This window comes from Neolamprologus brichardi, chromosome 18 (genome assembly GCF_056152115.1).
Source record: "Neolamprologus brichardi isolate AB-2024 chromosome 18, ASM5615211v1, whole genome shotgun sequence".
Lineage (NCBI taxonomy): Eukaryota > Metazoa > Chordata > Actinopteri > Cichliformes > Cichlidae > Neolamprologus > Neolamprologus brichardi.
The window spans coordinates 12,551,602-12,577,688 of record NC_142121.1 but is presented as its reverse complement, the minus strand read 5'-3'; the positions used below and the strand labels follow the sequence as shown (position 1 = coordinate 12,577,688).

The following is a 26,087-nucleotide window of genomic DNA, read 5'->3' as shown; positions in this document are numbered from 1 at the left end:
AACATGTTTTCAAAATAAATTATATAAGAAACTGCTTGAGTGTGGAATGTCTGCAAAACATAGTAGACCATAATCTTTTTTCAGGGGCTGTCTTCATTGATGCTTTTCTTTTGGTCCTGAACTGGGCTTAATCCACAACTGGGAAACCAGCTGCTACTGTTTCTCAGTATATATCGGCTGGTGCAGGGCTGATTTTTGACCTCTTGAAAGGATGATAAGGCAGGGACTTTTAAAACAGTTTGAAAGGTTTGTAAGAGATATAGTTTGTTAGAATACCTCAAAGTAGAGCAAGTTTGTTTCAGAATGGTGAAACATGGAGGAGTTGGTGGGTGACTCAGCAGAAGGATGCCTCAGCAGTCTTAAATCAGCAGCTGTTTGAAAGAGTACTCATAGTCCTGCAACCCTTTACAGTGTCCTTTTTTCTCCTCTTAAAGAACTGTGGCTACAGGAGAGATGGATGAAAAGTCTTTAAGTCTCGCAAAACATTCAAGGTAATAAAAAGTTTTCAAACAACAAGAAGATCTTAAAGTTGCAGCAGATAGTTTGCTGACACTTTTATGGGTATATATGCTTCGCTGCAACCATACATGGGCATGCTGTGAGCTTGAGACCAAAATCACTAATGGTACAGGATAGTTACAGTATAGCTGCCGTGGAGCTCTGAATGTAGCTCTACTGAAGCCACAACGCCTTCATGACACTGACTTTTCCATTTCCTCGTCCTACTTTTCTCTCTGGCTGCAGCTCAGGAAAGGTTGTTAGTTACATATGGAAAGTTCATGACAAGCAAACGTGGCAAAAATAAATAAATGGAAAGCTGCAAATAGCATTTTAATTATAGCTGAAGCGCACAAAGGGCTGACTTAAAGGAATCAAATCACAGTCAGATAACAGGACAGTGCAGTCGGTGGTATTGATTAGTGCAGATGTAGAATTGCGTGGAAGAACTATTTCATACTGGAGTGATTATACACCGATTGGCCCACAGCATTAAAACAACCAGCACATGAGGTAAATAACACTGATCATCTTGTTACAGTGTTCGGTCCTGGCACTCATGCGGAGGTTACTTTGACACATACCACCCATCTGAACCCCCCCCCCCCCCCCCTCACCCCTAACCGCTGCAAAGTCATGCACCAGTGACAGTGGCAGTAAAATGTGGCTCACCACGCTGCTCAAGAAAATCTTCCAGAACAAGAAAAATAGCTTAAACTGTTAGCCCAACCTCCAAACTCCCCAGATCCCAATCCGGTGAGCAACAGTGGAAAGCACAAGAATCAGACCAAGGAGTCCCCACCCAGCAAACCACAGGAACCAAGGGGTCCACTGCCAACATCCCAATGTCAGACACTGCCATTGTATACATGTATGTGTAAGCATGTTCATGGGAATATTTATGTATTTTTTTTAAGACCCACTGAATTTATAGTCCTCTGATACAAAGTAATGCTTTTGTTAATTGAAAAAAGGAAGAAAATGCAGAAAAAAAGCCTTATGAAACCAAAGAATCAACCTCAGCATCTTCTCATTGCTAACACACCACGTGTTCTCCTGGGAAAAAACACTTTGGTCCAAACTATGTGACTGTCTGTCAGTTCAAGGTTTAATAACATCTTCAGTGTGATAAAAGCAGAATCTGCATTGTTAGTTATGACTTCCACAATCTCTTAATTTTTGAACTTTGTCACTATCTTATCAGTACTGCATAGTTTCTCATCCTATAAATGGATAAACAAGGTCGCCCTGACTTCAAGCTGCTGAACGACCTTGTAAAATTGAATCCATGTAGGTTTTCATTAAGTGTTTTAATAGGCCAGAAAATAGTGATTAAATGTTTTTGTGAAGGCAGAAAAAATATGTTTCGCTTTTCTGTGCACTAGTGAATTTTTTGTATATGGCACAATCTGTTTACTCACCCTTCCCTTCTTGCCCTTCTGTGTGGTTTTTTTTTTCTCATTTGTCTGTTATTTGTATCCTTCTCTCCTTCTTCCCATTGACTATGACGGTGGACTTTATCACAGTACGGTATCTTGAAGGATGTTTCCATTTCTAAAGTAGGAAGGGAGAGAAGTGGAGGAGCTTTAATTTGAGACTCTATGAGGAAGGGTTTTTAACTTGTGAAGTCATATATGTCCTTTTTTTTCACATTGTGTGAAGTGAATTAAAAGTAAGACAAAATATAGAGCTTGTCTAAACACTGTCACATCTGAGATCATAAAAAACAGACAATACAGCTGTTCCACTGAAAAAAAATGTAATTGATATGGCTTTAAAACGACTTCCCGAAAGGAAGGCTGTGTCATTTTGTTCTGTTGCTTGCATCTATGATGGGAGGGACCAAGATGTGAGGAGAGGGTGTGAGGAAAGGAATGAAAGAAGTGAAAACTGAGAAATGTATATGCTCCATCCGTGTCCTGTTGTCTTCCCCTGTCATCTGCCACATTGTCCTCATTATTGTGCACGCACTGTTTTCCGGTAATCCTCGCCTCATGTTAGACTTCCTTTTTGTGTCTGACCCAATTTTGTCTCTCTGTTTTTTTTGACCGATCACCTGTTTACTGTATACCTGACTCAGCTTTACTACAGTAAAGGGTTTTTAACTTTCACCTGATCTCCCTGGTCACCACAGATAATATGAAATCACACAGATATTCACCAGGGGGAGGTATAATCTCAAACATAAGAGACTGAGCTCTGGCCAGCCTGACCGACACATCCAGGTTCACATAGCTTTTGTCTTTGTAGAAATCCCTAGCCGAGTTCATCAGTAAACGCAGCTGCAATCCAATTTTAGGATCCTCAAGTATGTGAGAAACAAATATAGCAATCTGCCTGCTGCTGCCTGCTGTTAATGTGACAAAGCAGCCTACAGGCTCTGGCTTTAATGCAAATAATGCTCCACTGACTATATTTATAATCATGCTAGTTCTTGTTAATCTATAACAAGTTCCTGGCAGTGTGCTCACACCGAGACAGCTGATGATTAATAGGTTTAATGTTTACAAGCTTAGCTAATATTTGTAACTATAATCATGACTGAGGCTCAGAGTTGCATAAACTCTTACTAAAGTATCACAAAAGTCAGATTCAGACTCTGATACACTTTCAACCACAAAAGTTGGCAGAAAACAAAACATGAAGGTAACCGATTAAAGTGGAAAGTTTTGTTTTATAGTCCTTTGCATTTTTTTTTATATTAGTCAAAAGTAGTGTATCACTATGATTTTGTTACTATGGACAGGCACAAGTAACAACTATGCAATCTCAGATTAAATACTGCCATTACTGATACGAACATGTGTTTAGCACACTAATTTGCTATTTTACTAATGCTGATGCTAATGATAGCCTTTTAGATCGGCGTCTGCACTGGATTGCAACATACAGTGAAGACAAATCACATTAAACCACTTAAGAAAAAGCATTTTGCATCTGAGACAGCCTTATCTTACCCAAGCTTTATTATGGCAGAAAATTAAAGGAGCAGGCATCCAAAAAGGATCTACCTTTTCAGCTAAGCTGCAAAATGTACTTATAAAGGAATGCTCTGTTTTCAGTGTACAAGACATTACAATAGATAGATTTAAAGAGGACCAATTATGCTCATTTTCAGCTTCATATTTTTACACTTAGACTCCACTAGAGTAGCTCTGAATGAGTCACTGTTTAAATATTCTTTGTTTATCTTATGCTGGGCCTTGGTGGAGCCCCTCTCCACTGTTCACTTGCAGTTCATAAACCTTCTGATAACAACAAATGTTAGCTCCTTTTCCTCTCCCTTTACCCGAATTTCCTTCTCATTGGCTGTCCTTTATAAAGAGGTTTCATCAGCAGGGGTGTTTGGAACACACAATATGTTAACTAATCTCCTATAAACTTATAAGGTTTATACTTACTTACATCATAAACCTTATAAATTTACAAGGTTTATAATGTAAGTATACATCTAAATGTCTCCAATTACTTTGGACCTTGTGCTATAATCTGTTAAATGCTCTTGAGAAGAACACGGATGGCTACTTGCTAGGCTGACCTATAAATAAGAGACTGCAGACATCAGTCTCTTTGTTTGGCATAAAAAAAAAGTAACAAAGTGAGAAGAGAATATTTCTAACGCTTTTTGATCACCATCTTCACTTTTTTTTGAGCCCCCAATGGAAGTAAAAAGAGATCAAATTGTGGTTTTATGAGGGGGTCTCGTGTTTGACTGTTTCTTGACTGACGTCACATAACCTTTGATAAAAAAAAACATGACTTGGTGCTTTACAGGCTCTATGACACACTGATTTTTATGTGTGGTAAAGTGTTGAAGTTCCCCTTTAAAATAAAAAGATGATATGAGACTGTGCAGTAAGAAGCTAAATTCAACACGGCAAAGGGTCAGTGTAAAGTCAGAGGACACAAACATGTTGAAAGCAAATGAGCATATTGGGAAACTTACTTCTTTAAATTACTTAATTTGTTACACACACACAGCATGATCAGCTATTAGTCATTAAAAATCAGGACGAATCAGGTTCGGGCTAAGCAGAAGGCTGTGTACAAGCAGTTTCAGGAAGATGAGAATGTATGCATTTCAGCAGTGCTGCACATTTCAGGCTCTCAGCACATCTGTGCGTCTCTGTTAATTAACCACATGTTCTCAGTTAGGTATTGTGCTGTCATTCAAGTGCTTGTTGTTCCACATTTAACTCTTGGCAGTGTTTGGAACAACATGTCTGCTCTTCCAGTGGAAACATGATGCTGCGTAAGACACAGAGTTCTTTCTATGGCCTCTTTCAGTTGAGATTGTATCAAGCTATTGTAGTGCTGCTGACTTACTCTTTGTTCTTCCTGTGAGTCAGAGTGGGATGGCCAAGAATTATTTTAGTAATGTAGGGTAAGGAAGCTGATCTGCACAGGACTTTTGTCCCTAAAAATGAAACTTATACGAGATGGAGTAAAAAATCGCACACACACAAACACAAGAGAGTTAAGATGTGTAATGTTTGCAGTAAGATTGCACAATATTTATTTTATTAAAATGAAAATGTGCAAAAATGGACTTTGAAATGTTTGAATGACTTTTTTAGACACATCAGAAATGAAACTTTTGTTAAATCAAAGTAGTAAGATGGGTCTGATCAAAACAGATTTTTAAGACTTTAAAAATTCCTAAACCATTGCAGCAAAAGTGTTTTTTAATGCAGGATAGTACAATTATTCTTTTCTCCTTCATTTAAAATCCAGACACTGATCAGCATTTAGCAATACAGGCTTTAAGTTACTACGTCATGCAGGAAGTTGGACCAGGATTGGCCTCCAGTCAAGTCGTGACTAGACTGGTAAACATCTTGACCTCTCTTTTTTTCCATGAGCTCAGAGTAAATTTCCTCTTAGTCCTAGTAAAGAGTCTTTTTTGTAAAGTTCTGTGCAGGTAAAACATCAAAGTGACATGACAAAGAAAATACAGAACAACATTTTGATGATCACGAATTTCAGTATAATTGAAATCCTAAAGGGGACATTTCTGGTATAAAGAGAACATAAAAAGTCGTCCGTGTTCTGTCCACGTTAAAGACGATATATTGCTCAGGATGGTAAACATGGTTAATCACACAAAGCTGTTAATTTAGCCTCATATCATTTATCTACCAAACTTTAAAAACTGTCTAGGCTGGTTGAAGCTGAGTCATCATGTTCCTGATTTATGGTAAAGCCCTATTAACTCTGTGGTGCTGTAGCTCTTGCCAGCAGCTACAGCACCACATTCCCAGACCAGAATATCCAGCGTTTCCTTTAGAAAAATAATGTACAAGTCATTGTGGGTGGCTGTAGCTCAGGTGGCAGAGCAGGTCAGCCACTAACCAGAAGGTCGGTGGTTCGATCCCAGGCTGCTCGAGTCTGCATGCCAAATATCCTTGGGCAAGATACTAACCCCGTGTTGCTCCCCGATGCATCCATCGGAGTGTGAATGTGTATGAATGGTAGACTACTTAGCACTTAGGTCAGAAAAAAGTGCTTGTGTGAATGGGTGAATGAATTAGTTGTATAAAGCGCTTTGAGTGCTCAGACAGAGTAGAAAAGCGCTATATAAGAACAAGTCCATTTACCATTGTGTCTCGATTGGGCGTCACCGCTGTCTTGTTTCCTGATGGTAGATTTACAGGCAACTTAAATATTCCTAGTTTCCACTCTGCCCCCCTTGTAGCCTCCAGTGGTCAAACATTTACAGTTGGTGTGAATCACAGTTGTCACTGATTCACACCCCGGGGTCTGCACAAAGCTGGAGTCTCTCTGAGAACAGAGGTGGTGGTTACAAGAAAACAGGGGAGTACAAATAGTGTTCATTGAGCTTATGCTGATTTACAGTTAGTTTACTTAGTTAATTCATTTATATACTTTGTGAACATTCAGCACAATTAGAGATCAGAGTTTAACAGAAAATCAAGTTTCAGAAGAGTGAGTAGGAAAACGTGGTGCTTTGCATCTATTTCAGTGGACAATCATGAATTTGATGAATGAAAATCAGTTTTAACAGTCAATCCTGAGGAATCCTAAACTGCAAGCATACACTCACTGGAAACTTTATTAGGCATACCTTGCTAGTCCCAGGTTGAATGCCCTTTGTCCTTAAGAACTGCCATAATTTACTTAAATACATATAAAGATAACATCAACAAGGTGTTCAAAACATTCCTCAATTTTGGTCCATACTGACATGACAGCATCACATCAGGGTGGCTGTAGCTGGGGAGGTAGAGCAGGTCATGTACTATTCCCTGGCTGCTCCACTCTGCATGCCAAAATTATTCTTGGGTATCCATAGTTCAAAAAATATCTAACAAAAACTCAATGCTGTCTTTGTTTTTGTTCCTCTGTCTTATTTCCATGCACACAGCATTTTTTGAGTCTTCTTTTGGAAAATCTGGTGATAGCTTATTACTATCCAAATAATAAGCATTCCTGTATACATGAAAAAATACATTAAAATGGGAACTGATCTGCCATTAAAAACTCCTACTGTCTGCCTCTATCAAAAGTCTAATTGCTTGCAGCAGTATAAGTGAAAGCAGTTCCACAGCCTTGGACAAACTGGGCAAATTCAGTTTTATTTGGAGCATACTGCTACTCTTACTTCTTGTTTCTCATGCGTTGACAAATATCAGACGGGTGGAGTAGATCAGGTCTGCCAGGTAGAGGATGAAGTTGACACCGGTGAGTACAGCCACTGTCATGCCCTTATCCCATGAACACAACCCCAATTGTGTGTTGCAGTTGTATGGCCTATTTTTATTCCCACCGTGCCTGGGGTCAAAGTTGAAGATAGGCCAGATGATGGTTGCTAACAGGTAGAGGACCACGGCCAGCATGGCGTAGGCTGACAGGAACCGGGGGAACGGGAAAGGCAAGCACCCGGTACACTCGCCTATACAGAGCAGGATGATGGCTGCTGACAGGATGAAGCAGATGCAATAGACAGCCATGCAGTACTTCAGTGCATGGTGATGGTCGTACAACACGGGATCAGTCACAAAGACGAAGATGATGCAGGCTACGAAGGTCTCACAGACTTTCAATAGTCCAGGTCCTGTGGCCATGTAGCCAGCCACCTCACCTGAATGTGCCTTGCTGATGCTCACCTCACTTATGTAAGCAATGGTAGCCAAGCAAGAGAAGACGGCTGCCATGATGCTGTAATCACGGATTGTACTGGGGCCCATAGAACCTTTGAGGAAGTAGAGTGGGAAGATGATAGAGGCGGACAAACAGAGTAGGGAAGCGTAGCATGCAAAGGTGATAGGGAAGTTCTTCCAGGAAACAGGGACTTTCGTCTGCAGACCGAAGAGCTCCACTAGAAACACGAGCAGAGTGCCGGAAAAGCTGAAGGCCCAGCAGAAGATGCACCAGTCTCCGGTGCCGGGGATGATCCTGGCACCATGCAGAGCCACAGAGAATGCCACACAGGAGAAAGCCAGGGCTGCCAGCCGTGTCCACAGAAGAGGGTTGAAGTGAAGGACTATTGCCATGATGAGAGGTGAATTGGGCGATGAGAGAAGCAGAACAGATTCCTCCTATTTGTTGGAGTTTCCTCTGTCAGGCAGAGAAAATTGTAAGAAAAAGAAAATGATTAGTAGTATTCTAGAGTCTGATGCAACCTTTGATGGCTCCAGATGAAATACAAGCTATAACTATGTGAGGCCAGCAGTCTGCGCCCAAAGAGAGTCAGTCCTCCTACATAATAATTTCTGAGTGAAACAATGATGCCTTTGTATTTTCATGAATGGCTAAAACAAATGAAATGGTGAAAACACAAAGTGAAACTGCAAATATGACTTCACTGTGATCAAACACATCATAGCCCATTTGCATCTGGTCAAATCAGCTGGTAGTTTATGTCATACAAGCTTGTATTAAACCCTGGCTGTTTCCATTGCAACAGGTAAATGTGTATATTTATTGACTCATATTACCAGTTATTTTCTTATGTGTGTGTGTCACACACTTAATATTAAATATCTATACCAGATTCTGCAGCTTCTAATAAACTTTGACGTATTTCAGTCTTGACTTACAAGGGGATTAACTCACATTGTGACATGACAAAGCTACACCAACAGGGTGGCTAAAAAAAGTTTAGAGTTAAATAAAATGTTCAAATTGGACCATATAGGAGCTTTAAATAAACCAAAGCATAAAAACATGAAAGTAACACACAAACATCTGTTTATCATGTGGTTTTATTGAAACACTGGAATACATTTTCCTTCAACACTGATGCAGTTTCCACACTTGAAACAGCAGAGTATAAAAAATGTAAAGACTACAATCCTAAGATCATCTAGACGGAGTGAAATCTTAAAAAAAAAAAAAAAGATTTCTTTGAGTAGTACCACACAAACAGACATAGTGAATATAACTTTAGCCGTTAGGGACCAGCATTAATAGGTTCTTTGATATTTGGAGACACCAGAAATATAAACACACAATAAAAACATTAATGCATGCACTTTGACTATATGTTTTCCTTGTCTTTTTCAGATATATTCTTACAAGAGATTGTAGTTCGCAGACACACACATTCCATAACAAGAGCAAAACCTAGCCTACCAATCATCTTTAACATCATGTAAACCAATTCATAACTTCTTTAAGTCATTGAAGTGTTGATATCAAAGACTAATTGCTAGAACCCAAAAACTCAACATTATCGTTGTTTTTATTCCACTCTGTCTTTTCTACATGCACACAGAATTTTTTTAATCTTCCTTTGGAAAATCTGTTGACAGATTACTACTGTCCAAAGCATCCCTGCATACATGAAAACTGTATTTTCTGTATTAAAATGGGAACTGATTTTTGAGTAATATCAGCAGATTCCAGCAATCACATTCAGGTCTCTATATAAAAGATAAGAGTCTATTTGGGTCACTGGAAGCAAATATTTGCCATTTACATGCCCCAACACATAAACAGAAAGTCATATTGTTGTATGTGTAGACACAAAGACTAACTTGCCTCCAACTCCTCCCTTCTCTTTCTCTCTCTCTCTCTCTCTCTCTCTCACACACACTTTCTCTCTAAGAAATTCAGTCATGCAGTATACTTCACACAAAATTAAATTCGGCAAGATTTCAGGGCTAATTTCTAAAGTTTCAGACCAAAAAGAGCAGCCAAATATGTCAATCTCTGCCTATGAAAAGCTTCATTCATGGCTTGAGCACACTCTCTTTTGAGTTTTTTAAAATGCATTTCCATATTTACTACTGCACAGTTACCTTGGGCCATAGGGCATGCTTTTCTCCTTCTGTCTGGTTCTAGCAAAAGTCAAATCATATCATTTTCAGAGTAAATTTCAAACAACAAATTGAGTCATACAAGATTTGTCTCAGCTGTGCTATCATGCTAAAGTTTGCTCTTTAGCCTCCTATCACGACTTGTCCTCTAGTGATACCATTAAAGTGACCAGAGTGCTAAACTGAGTATGCCACCATTTGCTTGCAGCAGTAACAGTGACAGCATTTCCAAAGCCTTTGTCAAAGTGGGTAAATTCAATTTTATTTGGAGCATACTGCTAGCCTGACTTCCTGTTTTTTAAACATTGACAAATACCAGACGGGTGGAGTAGATCAGGTCTGCCAGGTAGAGAATGAAGTTGACAGCAGTGAGTAGAGCCACTGCCATGCGCTTATCCCATGAACACAACCCCGATTCTGTGCTGCAGGTGTATGGCCTATCTCTATTCCCACCAAGCCTGGGGACAAAGTTGAAGATAGGCCAGATGATGGTTGCAGACAGGTAGAGGACCACGGCCAGCATGGCGTAGGCTGACAGAAACCGGGGGAATGGGAAAGGCAAGCACCCGGTACACTCGCCTATACAGAGCAGGATGATGGCTGCTGACAGGATGAAGCAGATGCAGTAGACAGCCATGCAGTACTTCGGTGCATCATGACGGTCGTACAACACAGGATCAGTCACAAAGACGAAGATGATGGAGGCCACGAAGGTCTCACAGATTTTCAATAGTCCAGGTCCTGTGGCCATGTAGCCGGCCACCTCACCCGGACGCGCCTTGCTGACGCTCACCTCACTTATGTAAGCAATGGTAGCCAAGCAAGAGAAGAAGGCTGCCACAATACGGTAGTCGCGAATCGTACTGGGTCCTGTGGAATGTTTGAGGAAGTAGATTGGGAAGATGATAGAGGTGGACAAACAGAGTAGGGCAGCGTAGCAGGCAAAGGTGATAGGGAAGTTCTTCCAGGAAACAGGGACTTTCGTCTGCAGACCGAAAAGCTCCACCAGAATCACGAGCAGAGTGCCGGCAAAACTGAAGGCCCAGCAGAAGATGCACCAGTCTCCGATGATGGGGATGGTCCTGGCACCATGCACGGCCACAGAGAATGCCACACAGGAGAAAGCCAGGGCTGCCAGCCGTGTCCACAGCAGAAGGTTGAAGTGGAGGACTATTGCCATGATGAGAGGTGAATTGGGCGATGAGAGAAGCAGAACAGATTCCTCTTATTTGTGGGAGTTTCCTCTGTCAGGCAGACGAACCTGTAAGAAAAAGAAAATGATTAGTAAGTGGTGTTTTAGAGTCTCATGCAATTTTTTATGGCTCCAGATGAAATACAAGCTATAACTATGTGAGGCCAGCAGTCTGTGCCCAAAGAGAGTCAGTCCTCCTACATAATAATTTCTGAGTGAAACAATGATGCCTTTGTATTTTCATGAATGGCTAAAACAACTCAAATCCTGAAAACGCAAAAACTACAAATAATGAGTTCACTGTGGTCAAACCCATCACAGTCCATTTACATCTGGTCAAATCAGCTGGTGAGCGCGGCATCTTTTATTTCTCTTGTAGTTTATGTCTCATGAAAGCTCCAGACTTGTTCTCATAACAGAATTGAAGCATCAAGTGCAGCCTCCAGTGGTCAAACATTTACAGTCGTTGTGACAGTTGTCACTGATTCACACACTGGGGTCAGCGCAAAGCTGAAAGGAATCTCTAAGAAGAGAGGTGATGGGTACAAGTTAACAGAGTAGTGAGAGGTAGTTACCTCCAGACCAAATATTGTTTTTCTTTTAGTTAATTAATTTATATTTATTTTTTCTTCAACAAGATGCTGAAAACATTCCTTAATTTTGGTCCATACTGACATGACATATATACATATATATATATATATATATATATATACATATACACATACACACACACACACACACACACACACATACATACATATACATATATATACACACACACACATGGTCAGAAGAAAAGTTGATAAAATAAATTAAAAATTTTGTATTGTTCGATACATATGCGTACCGAACCGAAAGCACTGTATCGAACGGTTCAATATCGATACAACTATCGTGGCACCCCTAATATATATATATATATATATATATATTAGGGGTGCCACGATACACAAAATTCACGGTTCGGTTCGATACTTTGGTGTCACGGTTCGATATTTTTTCGATACAAAAAAAATGTTCATGCTTTTTTAATTTGTCATTTATTAAAATTATAAATATATATTTTAACTCAGACATACAGTTTTTAGATTTAATGTTGCTGAAACAACAAAGGGATAAAATAATAAATCTATCTGATCGAGAAATCACTCATCTTTGGAAAAGAGAGTTTATTACAGAGAAATGGCTCTTTCCAAAATAAAAGCTATACTATACGCTTCTTCTGGGGTATACTCTCAGCAGCATATTAAACATATCAGGTCCCCATAAGGAGAATCATGTGCTAACGGCTGTCTAAATGACTCGGGTAAAGTTTGTAGCATGCGTGCTTGTTGTTTTTGTCTGCTTCCACTTGTCTTTGCACTAGGATGATGTCGGTGTAAATGTGCAGTCATATTCGTTGTGTTCCCACTAGTGCTGTCAGCATTAATCTCGTTAAAATGATATTAACACCATAACGCGGCAAATCTCCGTTAACGAGTTACCTCGGATCGCCTCGTGGGTGGGAATGGACGGCGTCAACACGTTAACAAGGTAACTGCGCTAACGCACTAGTTCCCACCAATTGAGCATTTTGTGGCACATCCGACATACTGTTTTACTTTTGTCCATGATGCGCTTACCATCAGGGTCATGCTTCACATAAAAACCAAGATGGTTCCAAACGCCAGATCTGAATGAGGGTGGGGGAGGTTCAATTTCAGGTAGCGTTGAGGCAGTTGCCATGTTGCAACAAGCTTAGCTTCTGTCTCGCTAGCTTGCACTACACTCAGTGGATCTGCACTCGACAGTGCAGCCTAGGCGGAGTAGTCCTCGTCGCGATGGTTACCTTGATGACTTCTTGGTGCAGTTGCCGAGGAGATCACTACCACAGGTGTATGCGTCGCACAACCACTCCCCTGATTACCATGGTGCACATCCCAACAGCTCAGCCACTCCAGCTGACCAGACTTCTCAGCATGGCACCTCAGACGTGGTATTGTCAGCACTGAGAGAAATGCAGGAAGATAATAATCAGCTCAGACGAGAGGTTCAGACACTGCTTGGTGCTCTCTCTCTCTGGTCCTCAGCCCTCCAGACATTGCCAGCTCCCCAACCTTCTGCATTAGGCCCCAGTACCCAGGACCAGAGGCAGTCCTTTTGGACATATTCCATGCCTCAGTCTCCTCATCCTGACCATGCCTCCAGCCACTACTCACACACTGTACGTTCCTTTCACATACCAGAGGATGACATACAGGATTTACCTTGGCCAGAGGCATCACTTCCACTTGATCCTCAGAGTGCTGAGCCATTCCCTGTTCCACCACCTTCAGTGTCAGAAATTCCTGCTAGTGCAGCAGCCTCAGCTCTTTTCAGACGTGCGCCACCTTATCAGTACAGTCAACTTCCTGTGACTGAACAGGTCAGGAAAATTAACGTGAAGGACAAGTATGGCCCTGAAGCATGGGTGAAGAGGCAGGTCACCCCTGAATATGCAGAGCCATACACCTTTCAGCGCCAACAACCAGAAAGCTTCCAGGAGATGACTGGGGACCCGCCTCGTTAGCCGCCAACTGATTCCAAAGACTGGAGGAAATATGGTCAGCACGAACCTCTACCGAGTACAGAGACCGTGTACCGGGGACCAACACCACACATTCCATACTTCACCTCTGATGACCCCAGCCAGTTCGCTCGTTTGCGAATGGCACTTGACAATATCCTGCCTCATGATGCAACTGAACGTTTCAAGTACCAGATCCTAGTCAATCACCTCAAGTTGGAAGACGCCCTCCTGATTGCCGATTCCTACAGCAATAGCCGCTACCCATACAGCCAGACCATGTCATCTCTGATAGAGCTGTATGGTCAACCTCACAAACTTACCCTGCAGCGGATCTTAGACGTGTTGTCAGAGTCTCCGGTACGGAGTGGTGACAGCCGAGCGTTACGTCTTTTCGCCCTCAAAGTGAGGGGTCTCGTGGGAATGTTGGAACAGCTTGGGAAAGAGGGGAGAGCAGAACTAGAGTGTGGGTCACACGTTACCAGACTGCTGTCCAAACTGCCACACAGTCTTTGAGCGCAGTTTAAGCGGTTCATCAATCCTCTTCAGACACCCATCCCAACCTTAGCAGATTTGGCAGAGTGGCTTGAATACGAAGTCCGCATCCAAAATGATGATGTGTATTTCCATCAGCCTCAGCAACCTCGAGAGCCACGTGGATTGTGGGAAGGGTGCCAGACCCAAGCAGAGATCTACAGCGGCAACCACAACCGTCTTATTGGGCTACGACCCTCCTGCTAAAGGACCAGAGCCTCCGAAACAGGCATTACGTCCAGTTTCCAAATTGGGGAAGCCAAAGAAATTCTGCCATTTCTGTAATAATCTTCAGCACTATTTCAATCAGTGCACAAATTTCAAGAAGCTCAATACAGAGCAGAAGTTGTCTTGGATTCAGACAGGCAAGCGGTGCTGGAGATGCGGAAGGGACCATCCAGAGATGAAATACTACCTGAAAGCTAGATGCCAGCAATGCTCTAGCTCTGACAGGCCGGCGGAGGAAGCAGTCCAACCCGTCATGTACTACGTTGAACCAACCTGGGGGACCAGTTGTGTGCTACTGAAAATGGTCAGGGTGTGCCTCTACAACGGCAAAAGGAAGCTAGAGACATACGCCATCCTTGATGATGGGTCAGAGTGCACAATCCTTCTTCACAGTGCTGCCCAAGAGCTGGGCCTTCAGGGAATGAGGGAGGAGTTGGCGCTTCAAACCATCCGACAAACATTAGAACGGTGGAAGGACATTCCGTTTCCTTCTCTATATATTCCTACATCTCCTGACTCCAATAGAGCCTGTACATCTGGGTCCACGGGGAGGACCAGCTGCACTCAAGACATGGCTGGGTTGAACTCTGCAGGGTCCAGCCAAGGTTCTTCTACATCAAGCCTCCACTCCTCAGTGTCTACTCACAAGGACCCTGACTCCCAGTGCTGAACTTCTAGTAGCCAAGCTCTGGCAGATGGATGTTCTCCCATACCAGAATGAGAAGGTGGCCACACATTCAAAACAAGATACCATGGCTGTCAAGATGCTAGAGGAGAAGATATGCCGATATGCCACCCTGTTGCTGTGGAAAGAGGAACCAGTCCCGCTAAGGAGTGAATATCTGATCCACATCTACCTGATGTTGCTTCTTTCGGTGGCTTCCAGGACTTGCTGGAAGATTACATTCGAGCTGTCCATGGGACAGCTGCCGACTCGACACCCACATCAGAGAATTACAGGCAAGCAGAGCTAGCATTCCTCCGGAAGGTACAGGAAGACAGTTTTCCTGAAGATTTTGTTCGGCTGTCATCTCACAAACCAGTAGCTGCCAGCAATCGCCTACTTGCCTTAGCTCCTGAGTGTGACCCAGAGGCTCAACTGATCCGTGTAGGGGGGCAGCTTCGCAGATGTGAAACCCTCAGTCAAGACATCTTGCATCCTGTCTTTCTTGACCCATTGACTTTCTTGAAAGCTCATCATCCAGGATTGTGATCGCAGGCTTGCTCACCCAGGCTCCGAGAGGGTCTTTGCTGAGCTCCGGCGCAGGTTCTGGATACTTCGAGGACGAGAGGCCATCCGGAAGCACCAGTACAACTGTCCTGAATGCAGGAGGTGGCGCAGTCAGCCGGTAATTCCCAAGATGGCTGACCTTCCCTCATCCAGTTTAAGACTTCATCGCCCAGCCTTCTATTCAACTGGGGTGGACTGCTTTGGTCCATACTTTGTCAAGATGGGGCAGCGTACCGAGAAACGGTGGGGGATCATCTTCAAATGCCTAACCACCCACGCAGTCTACTTTGAGCTGCTTGCCAGCATGGACACTGACTCATTCCTGATGGGACTGCATCGTTTCATCGCGAGACGTGGGAAGCCCTTCGAACTACTGTCGGATCAAAGTACCAACTTCAAAGGTGGTAGCTTTGAACTCCAGGAGACTTTCAACGCCCTCGGCCCAGCTCTGAAGTCACAGTTGGCCAGCCAGCAGATTCATTTTCGTTTCAACCCTCCACAGGCTCCACATTTCGGTGGTTCCTGGGAACGGGAGATTCGTTCCATCAAGTCTGCGCTGCATACCATTCTCGGCTCGCAGCATGTCACAGAGGAAGTCTTTAGGACGATACTCGGCGAGGTAGAGAGCATCATCAACTCTAAGCCACTAGGTTATGTCTCCTCAGACATAGCAGATGCTGATCCAATCACTCCCAACATGTTGTTGATGGGGCGGCCTGATTCCAGTATGCCACAGGTCGTCTACCCAGAAGCAGAACTCCTGAGCCGTCGTAGGGGGAGGCAGTGTCAAGCCTTGGCGGATCAATTCTGGATCCACTACATCCGGAATTATCTACCTTCACTCCAGATGCGGCATAAATGGCAGCAGGAAAGAGATGAGTTGACTGTTGGCACTAACATTCTCATTGTGGACCAGCAGCTCCCTCGTGCCCTATGGCCAGTTGGTAAGGTCATCCAAGTCATCCCTGGAGCAGATGGCAGGGTTCAGACCGTTCAGATACAGGTTGGAGACAAGACATACACCCAACCAGTGGCTCGACTCATCAGACTCACAGCTCTTCCACCGGAGTCTACTGCCTGACCTTCCTGAGTGAAGTGCACCTTTGCTTCGCAAAGTTGAGGGCGGCTGTACAAAAGGCCAGCCCGTCCACGGTACCGACGAACAGAGCCACATCTGCCGAGTAAATATATCAGCATGCCAACTAGCCAATGAGCAGTGAGGCAACCCATCCTCTTCACCAATCAGAAGACCCAATTCTACCTCATCATCACGCTTTGACGCAGAGTTCGGTCGGAGCTGCAGGTGGGGAGAGTCAGCAGAGTTTTACTCACCGTGTGGATTTTCGTTCCTTATGCTGTTAGCAGTGTGCGTCCATGAGACTGTAAGTTTCTGTGTTTATCCTGTTTGTTCTTTGCTGCAGCCATTATCCTCCCTTGTTTAAATCCTTGGCACACACTTTGTTTACCGAATGTTACTGCCGTTTACTGCGAAGGCGCCTCTGCCATGCGGTCATTAAGGGACCGTCACTAATTTCTCATCTTGGCTCTAGTGTAAAGTGCCTAGTTAGGATTTATGTAAATAGTAAAATTAGCATTTGTTGATACTCCCTTATTTTGGTTGAATGTTCCACTACCCAGTATTGTTTGTATTGTATTACACATTTAATTCACTCTGTTCACATAATTATGGAAGACTTTTATGTTCTTTCCAACAGAAACCACACCATCACTTCACCACACAGCATATAGCATTTTACAGCCTGTTAAATCCCCTCACTCACATTATGGATGTGTACCTCGGATTCTTGTTAAATAAATGAGTGAACGACAGATACCTGAGTGGCAGTGGATTTTGTGGATAAGCCATCTGTTCTTATCGGACAACCCTGTTGAGATTGTGGATTCATAGAGTCAGCACCTTATCATCTTCATTATTCATAGTCAGGAGGTCAAGTCCATCCCTCTTAAAGTGACATTCTCCATTACAATGGCGTTTCACCTGAGTTTTAAATAGAAACTCAAGAAACTCAAAGTTCAGTTGCTTTCTTTCCAAGCTCTTTAGACCAACACACTGGTTTTTTTTGGCTGGAAAGGTGGAGGTTTTAACATTAGAGTTGGTTGTGGGACTCACTTTTGGAGCCAGCCCCGTGTTGCCACTGAAGGTATTGATTTTTTTGGGCTCTTGCTTTAAACCCTGGCTGTTTCCATTTGGACAGGTACCTACTTATTTACCAGTTATTTTCCTATGTGTGTGTGTCACACACTTAATATTAAATATCTATACCAGATTTTGCAGCTTCTAATAGATGTTGGCATTTTTCAGCCTTGACTAAGAAGAGGAGCTACACCAACAGGGTGGCTAAAACTAAGTTTAGAGTTAAATAAAATGTTCAAATTGGATCATATGGGGACTAAACCAAAGCATAAAAACATGAAAGTAACACACAAACATCTGTTAATCATGTGGTTTTATTAAAACACTGGAATACATTTTCCTTCAACACTGATGCGGTTTCCACACTTGGAACAGCAGAGTATAAAAAATGTAAAGACTACAATCCTAAGATCATCTAGACAGAGAGAAACCTTTTTATTAGATTTCTATGAGCAGTACAAAACAAATAGATTTAATGAATATAACCTTAGCTGTGAGGGACCAGCATTAGTAGGTTCTTGGATATTTGGAGACACCAGAAATATAAACACACAATGAAAACATTAATACGTGCACTTTGACTATATGTTTTTCTTGTTTCTTTAAATCCATATATGTTCTTACAATAGATTATAGCTCACAGATATGCACATTCCATAACAAGAGCAAAAGCTAGCCTACCAATCATCTTTAACATCATGTAAACCAATTCATAACTTCTTTAAGTGGTTGAATTGTTGGGATATGAACTTAAAGAAATGACTGACTGATGCAACCCTGTCAGCTGCTTTGTGTACTGCAATGAAGTTTAATGATGCCATTTAAAAAAAAAAAAAAGGTCACAAAAGTCAGTCACATGGCACCTCAATATTTTCTGTAACAGTTAATCTGAAGTGTTCACTGATTTTCTTTTTATATATACACTTTTGACATACACTCTGCCAAAAGTATCAAACAAAAACTCAACATTAGCTTTGTTTTTATTTTTCTGTCTTATTTACATGCACACAGCATGTAAATAAGACGTGGCCTTCTTTTGGGAAATCTGTTGGTAGATTACTACTATCCAAAGCATCCCTGCATACATGAAAAATGTATTTAAACATTTAAAATGGGAACTGATCTACCATTAAAAATTTTGAGTAATATCAGCAGATTCCAGCAATCACATTCAGGTCTCTATATAAAAGATAAGAGTCTATCTGGGTCACTGGAAGCAAATATTTGCCATTTACATGCCCCAATACATGAACAGAAATTCATATTGTTGTATGTGTAGACACAACTACTAACTTGCTTCCAACTCCTCCCTGCTCTCTCTCTCTCTCTCTCTCTCTCTCTCTCTCTCTCTCTCTCTCTCTCTCTCACTTTCTCTCTAAGAAATTCAGTCATGCAGTATACTTCACACAAAATTAAATTTGGCAAGGTTTCACGGCTAATTTTTAACGTGAAACCAAAAATAGCACAAGATCTGTGTTTTGACCATCTGAACATGTCAATCTCTACCTATGAAAAGCTTCATTCATGGCTTGAGCACACTCTCTTTTGTTTTGTTTTTTAAAAATACATTTCCGTATTTACCACTGCACAGTTACCTTGGGCCATAGGGCATGCTTTTCTCCTTCTGTCTGGTTCTAGCAAAAGTGAAATCTTATCATTTTAAGGGCAAATTTCAAACAACAAATTGAGTCACACAGGATTTGTCTCAGCTGTGCTATCATGCTAAAGTTTGTTCTCTAGTCTCCTATCACGGCTTGTCCTCTAGTGATACCATTAAAGTGATCAGAGTGCTAGACTGAGTATGCCACCATTTGCTTGCAGCAATAAAAGAGACAGCAATTCCAGAGCCTTTGTCAAAGTGGGCAAATTCAATTTTATTTGGAGCATACTGCTAGCTTGATTTCCTGTTTTTTAGGCATTGACAAATACCAGACGGGTGGAGTAGATCAGGTCTGCCAGGTAGAGGATGAAGTTGACACCGGTGAGTACAGCCACTGCCATGCGCTTATCCCACAAACACAACCCCGGTTGTGAGCTGCAGGTGTATGGCCTAGTTTTATTCCCACCGTGTTTGGGGTCAAAGTTGAAGATAGGCCAGATGATGGTTGCTGACAGGTAGAGGACCACGGCCAGCATGGCGTAGGCTGACAGGAACCGGGGGAATGGGAAAGGCAAGCACCCGGTACACTCGCCTATACAGAGCAGGATGATGGCTGCTGACAGGATGAAGCAGATGCAGTAGACAGCCATGCAGTACTTCAGTGCATCGTGACGGTCGTACAACACGGGGTCACTCACAAAGACGAAGATGACGCAGGCCACGAAGGTCTCACAGACTTTCAATAGTCCAGGTCCTGTGGCCATGTAGCCGGCCACCTCACCCGGACGCGCCTTGCTGATGCTCACCTCACTTATGTAAGCAATGGTAGCCAAGCAGGAGAAGACGGTTACCACAATACGGTAGTCGCGGACTGAACTGGAGCCTGATAAACCCTTGAGGAAGTAGAGTGGGAAGATGATAGAGGCGGACAAACAGAGTAGGGCAGCGTAGCAGGCAAAGGTGATAGGGAAGTTCTTCCAGGAAACAGGGGCTTTGGTCTGCAGGCCGAAGAGCTCCACCAGAATCACGAGCAGAGTGCCGGCAAAACTGAAGGCCCAGCAGAAGATGCACCAGTCTCCGGTGCCGTGCCCGAGTTGGGCACCATGCACGGCCACAGAGAATGCCACACAGGAGAAAGCCAGGGCTGCCAGCCGTGTCCACAGCAGAGGGCTGGAGTGGAGGACTATTGCCATAATGACAGGTGAATTGGGCGATGAGAGAAGTAGAAAAGTTTCCTCTTATTTGTGGGAGTTTCCTCTGTCAGGCAGACAAACCTGTAAGAAGAAAAAGACAATGATTAGTAAGTGGTGTTTTAGAATCTCATGCAACTTTTTATGGCTCTAGATGAAATATAAGATATAACTATACGAGACCAGCAACCTGTGCGCAAACAGGGTTCATCCGACTACATACCAATTTCTGAGTGGAACAATTCTACCGTTGTATTTTCATGAATGACTTAAACAACAACTCAAATCCTGAAAACACAATTCGAAACTGCAAATAATGAGTTCACTGTGGTCAAACGTGTCACAGCCCATTCACATCTGGTCAAATCAGCTGGTGAACACACCATTTTAATTTCTCTGGTAGTTTATGTCTCATACAAGCTCCAGACTTGTTCTCATAACAGAATTGAAGCACTGAGTGCAGCCTCTTTCTTTCAGACATTGCGCAATAGTCATGTCCTCAGAGATGGGTGTTGTGCTACAAACTCCTCAGACCCCTGTCTGTCATCGTGTTGCAAATGTGGCCTATTTGTTCCACACCCACTCCCAGTGTCGCAAGTACAGTGCAATTTGGAATTTAAACTATGAATATAGTCTAAGGAAAGCTGAAGTCCTTTTGTCCTCTCCTTTTTTGGGTAGAAAATTCAGTGTAACATAGCACCAAGCAAAATTATATTGCTCCTAATATCTAATATCTTTAAGGTGTTTTAATTAAATTTTATATTTGACTAGAATATTTAATGTAGTTTAAAATATTTTTGTCAGCGGTTAAAAAGTTTACAGTTCATATTTCTAGAAATATTTCTGGAAATGTAAGATTTAGTCCAACAAGTATGTCACTACTTGCCTGTCACTACTTCTTCAGCTGGCTACAGAGCTGCTTTCAGTTAAGTTACACCCACCTGGGGTAAGAGCTGACGCTTGCATTTTACAATGACTAGAAAAAACTATAAGACCTTTAATTTCAAAGACAGAATGTGTCACATAACTTTTTTGCTTTCTTTTGGCAGTAATTTAAAAACATGGTGCTTTTTGTTGGAGACACCTTGTTGCTTTAATGCAAGACTGAATATATTTGGCTTCAACCAATATCAGGTTTATGATAATTACAAATTACTGAGCAATAAACTTTGTTATCAGTGGCCAAAATAAATTAGTGGTCATACTGGACCTGGAATGGCTGTCACAGCAAAACTCATAAGTGTCGAGTTTGAGCAAGTCTATTTTAATTGGACAATGAAGAACATTTTTAATGATGAAGAGAATGAATGCACTATTATTACATTATATATAATCTTACTTTTTTGGGTGACAGTATAAAGTGTGTTTATACTCTTAATTTCTACTTTGAGTCTTCCTCAGATTAGCAAGTGTTCATTTTGTAAATTAAGGTTTGATTTAACCACAGCATCCACATGACCAGAATGCCAAACTTGACGCTTCAACGCAGAAGATTACAAATCCACAGGGGTTGGGGTGTCATACTGTCACAAAGGTGGATGCACATGTTAAAGTGGTCAACACTTCAAATAATCAGGTCACCATTTTTAGTGTTAATCCTTTTCAGACGAAACCTCGAGCTCCAGACAGCTCAGGCTCAAACCTTCTGTTTGCAAGGGAAGAGAGTGGCTCTATGGTAGAACTCAAACAGCTTTTCTGTTAATTTTACAAAGCTACAGAGCTGGAAATCAGCTAGGCACACTTTAAAATGTCAGAAAACAAAATTGCCATGACAGAGCTGAATGCAACATTTTCACTCGAAAAGTACTTAACTTGATACAAATTGATACAAAACACAGCGTCGCTGTTTTTGCCTTATATCTTTTGGTACACTTATCCCTCATCCTTCTTACCGTTTGCTCAATTTTATTGCTCAGCCTTCCACCCAAAATAATTAGTACTAGTGTTATCTCCAGACTTCATACCAAAAATTACTTACAAAATGCTTTTAGCGATCTGTATGCAAGTATTTTCCAGATAATATAATTTACCTCAAACTGCAACTGGTTGGGCAGCTGCACTGCACTGCAAGGTTGACAAGATTAGTCAACTTACAGAAGAGTTCATATCCTGTCATTGTGCTTGCTGTAATGCTTTTAGGAAAATTCTATATAGCAGCTTATCTACAGTGGTGTTTTGGGGGGGTTGGATTTTTTTCCTTGGTTTTTTTTTTCCACATCTAACATTTTTACAGCTCAGATTCACTCTGGCAACACTGGCTGCCTTTCCTCCCTTTCCTCCCTTCCCCTCACCTATTGCCTGCTTGGCTCCACAAGTGCTCCTCTCCTTACACAGCTTACACAGAGAGACAGTTATAAACATGGAGAAAAGGCCTGTTTACATTAGTCCTATTAAACATCTATGACACAGTCATGGTTGGGGAGGTGAAAAGCTAAACTGGTGGTGAGGTATCAAGACAAAGAAGTGGACAAAAAGAGAGAAATGGGGGGAAAAAGACCATGCAAACTGATTCAGGATGACTCACTTCACCCTAGGAGGGAGGAGAACACGGGGGAAGCCCTGTGCCTTGGCCACAGAAGGACACATAGTTTAAACACAGTGATGGAGGGGAATAGCTGAAGGTTGAGTCACTACAAGGCCCCTCGCTTTCACCACTCCTCCCTTCTCTCTCTACCTCCTCCCCTATTTCTTATAAAAATTTTCCAAGTTACTCATGGGTTCCAGATGTGCTGCAGTCTGGCTGAACAACTGGTAACTTTGTCATGTTTGCCAAGTTTTGTCTTTTCTTCTCTTTTTCTTTCCTTGCTTTCCTCCTCATGGTCTCGTTTGGTGGCTGGCTACTCCCTCTCTTTTCCACCAGTTGTCCTCTTTCTCCCTCCTTGTTCAAAAGTCCCTACCCAGCCCGAGAGTCAGGGTAGCGATTATGCTTTGTGTAAACCACTCAAAATAAATGAATATGGAGGGTCGTCATGGAAAAATCAGTCCCGCTACTCCTACTGCCATTGCTTTGCTACTTGTGGAATTGAATCAGGAAAGAATAAAGGAGAGAAAAATAGTCATGATAGAGAAAAAAGCGTGGAAAAAGTGTCGTTACGCAGCACAGCATGGAAATCAAAAGGGGTGGGGGGGGGACTTCCTTAATTGCAAGAGATGCTGAAAATAGAAAATAGATTATATCAGGATGTGACAGTATCATGCTCCTCTGCACAGTCACTTTACACATATCACACACACACAAATGTCAAGGTGTACTATCATGTCAAGATGTTCAGGAAACGAATGTTTCAGTGTCCCAGCAGAGAGGTCATGTGGTGTCCTTGTTTTGTTGCCATGGCACAACGTTAGTTACTCAATTTCACCTATAATCCACTTATAGAGATGGAGGCACAAGATGAACAAGATGAACTCTGTTGGCCAACAATTTCAGTATGTGCAAGTTAGAGCATGATGTCAGTGTATTCAAAACTGAGCACTGTGTTTTGAAAGATTGATAGGCATTTGCTGAAAAAATCCTAAGTAGTCGAGGCACAAAATCTTTCTGATAAAAGGTACAGTGAGGATCACATTTTGCTTCTCTGAGACTGACCCACTCAACAAAAGCCACATCTCAATTAAAGGAAAAACTTAAAAGAAGAAGAAGAAATGTTTAGGCACATCAGGGAATAGGTAAAAGGAGAATGTAACCCTTTTGTAAAGTAAAACATGTAAGTTTGACAGCTGTTTTAGTCTCACGCAGTTCATTCATTGACAGTAAAGTGGGAGTGCCACTTGCCACACCCTGCTCCAACCACAGAAGCACACCACACTGCAGTCTTTTATATAGTCTCAAAAACATATAACAAACATTTTCTTTTGAAAAATCGAACTACGCGATAATGTTTAGTAAAACATCTGGATATTTAAAGTTACTCCTCGTGGTGGAAAATTCTAATTCGTCAAAAGCCTGTAGATTTTCAAAATAAAAGCGTAGACTAAGTAATCAATTCTTCTCAGTAAAGTCTACCACTGTGTGCTGTGAACTTTCCTGTACACTTCTCAAAACGCCTACCTTGATCGCAAAAACACCACAGCGGGAAGTTTCCTTTCTGCTTTCTCGTTGTTGCTGCTGCTGCTGCTCTCAGCTCCTGAGAACATGCAAGTGGTAGGAGAGCCGACGATTGCAGGTCTTCAGCCCCCTGGCTGGATCTTCTAGTAGCTCAGACGAGGTGCTCCCCGCCCAAAAAAACCAAATTAGGCGTCAAATGTCTGCACCGTTATTCTCGTCTGACTTAAATCATCCTCCTTCTCCTCCTCCTCATCTCCCTCCTCCATGCTACCCAGGCTACTGCTCTGTTACTCTGAGCCCTCCTATCTAATCTTCCTAATTAGTTTAATGCTATTTATTGGTGCAAAACTAATGAAAAGCCGGGAATCAAAATAATGAAAAGCTCTGTGAGTGACTGCAGCTTTCTATGTGAAGTCTGTTAGCATAATATGCTTGTTTGAAATGCAGCTACCTGAAAGTTCACTTTTCATTGTGCCAGAATGCTTCTAGAAGCACGACTTGCCAGCCATCGTGATATTTACCAATTTTGAACACTGACCTAAATTAATTTCAGTATCACTCAAATACATCTTGGACTGAAGTTTAAGGGAGATTTCACGAACGGCAAAGATGGTGGCAGAACCCAAGAAGCTGATGCTTCTCAATAAGAGAAAAAGGATGGGAAATTAACAATACCTTGCTATAAGCTATGGAAGCTTGTTTCCAACTCTGATTTGTATGTGGGTGTGTTTGTGTATGTGTGTGAGAGAGACTGGTTCATTTATTTACTTATTTTTGCCATCTGTAATTCAGAGTTTTAGGTTATTAATCTCAAAATCTCGACTTAATAACACTTGTTTCCAGTTACTTTGAAATTGCATTGCAGCATTTTGAGTTAGCACAGCTCAGATCAACCATAATCCCAGTAGCAGTAAATAAAAATAAACAACTAAAATATAATAAAATAATAAAAAAGATTTGATTAAAAAATCTAATTTGATTAAAAAATATATGGTTTTTTTTCTTTTCTTCTTCTAATCAGGTATTTATTCACACGTGGTCATAACTACATAAGTATTACTGAATAATTGTACAGTACTGTTAATCATAATATCACTGGACAAAAGCATAGGGCTGGTGATAGAATATAGTTATATATTCTATTTTTATTTTACTTGCAAATCTTGTAGGCTGCTGTTTGCTGAAAGCTGTAGTTAGTTATTATATTGTATATTTTACTACCAATCAGAAATATATAGCTCAGTAAGTAAAATAATCTCCAGCTGCAAAGTAAAAGTGATGTACAGGTTAATGAATCAATAATTATCATCTAACAACATGATGTTGATAATAATGGTGTCCTAAAACCTTTGTGTTACTTAAGCGGGGTCATGACTTTTATATGGGAGCAATTATATAAGTATGTGTTTCACTCCTTGGAAAACAAGTTGCTTAATGAAAACTAATGTTTAAGCACTTTTCATGTGATGCTGAAAATCATCCACCTTTCTACACTGTATTTATTTGTTATTAAATATTCAGATTTCTCCACAACGTACCATCCTGGACACACCCCTGAGTTGCCCGATATCTGATTAGAAAATTA

At 41.8% G+C, this 26,087-nt stretch overlaps 3 protein-coding genes across 3 annotated transcripts; all 3 read right to left on the bottom strand.

Annotated features, from left to right (window-relative positions):
• Window positions 1–7,130: 7,130 nt before the first annotated feature.
• On the bottom strand, window positions 7,131–8,012 carry LOC148097695 (myeloid-associated differentiation marker homolog). The gene has a single exon (XM_087831976.1). The coding sequence runs from the start codon at window positions 8,010–8,012 to the stop codon at window positions 7,131–7,133; it is 882 nt and encodes a 293-aa protein (XP_087688102.1).
• A 2,021-nt stretch (window positions 8,013–10,033) lies between these two features.
• On the bottom strand, window positions 10,034–11,102 carry LOC102794237 (myeloid-associated differentiation marker homolog). The gene has a single exon (XM_035908408.2). The coding sequence runs from the start codon at window positions 10,957–10,959 to the stop codon at window positions 10,078–10,080; it is 882 nt and encodes a 293-aa protein (XP_035764301.2). The 5' UTR covers window positions 10,960–11,102; the 3' UTR covers window positions 10,034–10,077.
• A 6,861-nt stretch (window positions 11,103–17,963) lies between these two features.
• On the bottom strand, window positions 17,964–24,632 carry LOC102794048 (myeloid-associated differentiation marker homolog). The gene is made up of 2 exons (XM_006792350.3): window positions 24,506–24,632; window positions 17,964–20,541 (listed from the first exon to the last, which is right to left on the bottom strand). Exon 2 carries the CDS (start codon window positions 20,458–20,460, stop codon window positions 19,579–19,581), a length of 882 nt encoding a protein of 293 aa, XP_006792413.1. The 5' UTR covers window positions 20,461–20,541; window positions 24,506–24,632; the 3' UTR covers window positions 17,964–19,578.
• Window positions 24,633–26,087: the final 1,455 nt, after the last annotated feature.

What these genes read in the sequence shown, in the direction of transcription:
- LOC148097695 (XM_087831976.1), bottom strand. Translation starts at nt 8,012, where the DNA reads ATGGCAATAGTCCTTCACTTCAACCCTCTTCTGTGGACACGGCTGGCA.
- LOC102794237 (XM_035908408.2), bottom strand. Translation starts at nt 10,959, where the DNA reads ATGGCAATAGTCCTCCACTTCAACCTTCTGCTGTGGACACGGCTGGCA.
- LOC102794048 (XM_006792350.3), bottom strand. Translation starts at nt 20,460, where the DNA reads ATGGCAATAGTCCTCCACTCCAGCCCTCTGCTGTGGACACGGCTGGCA.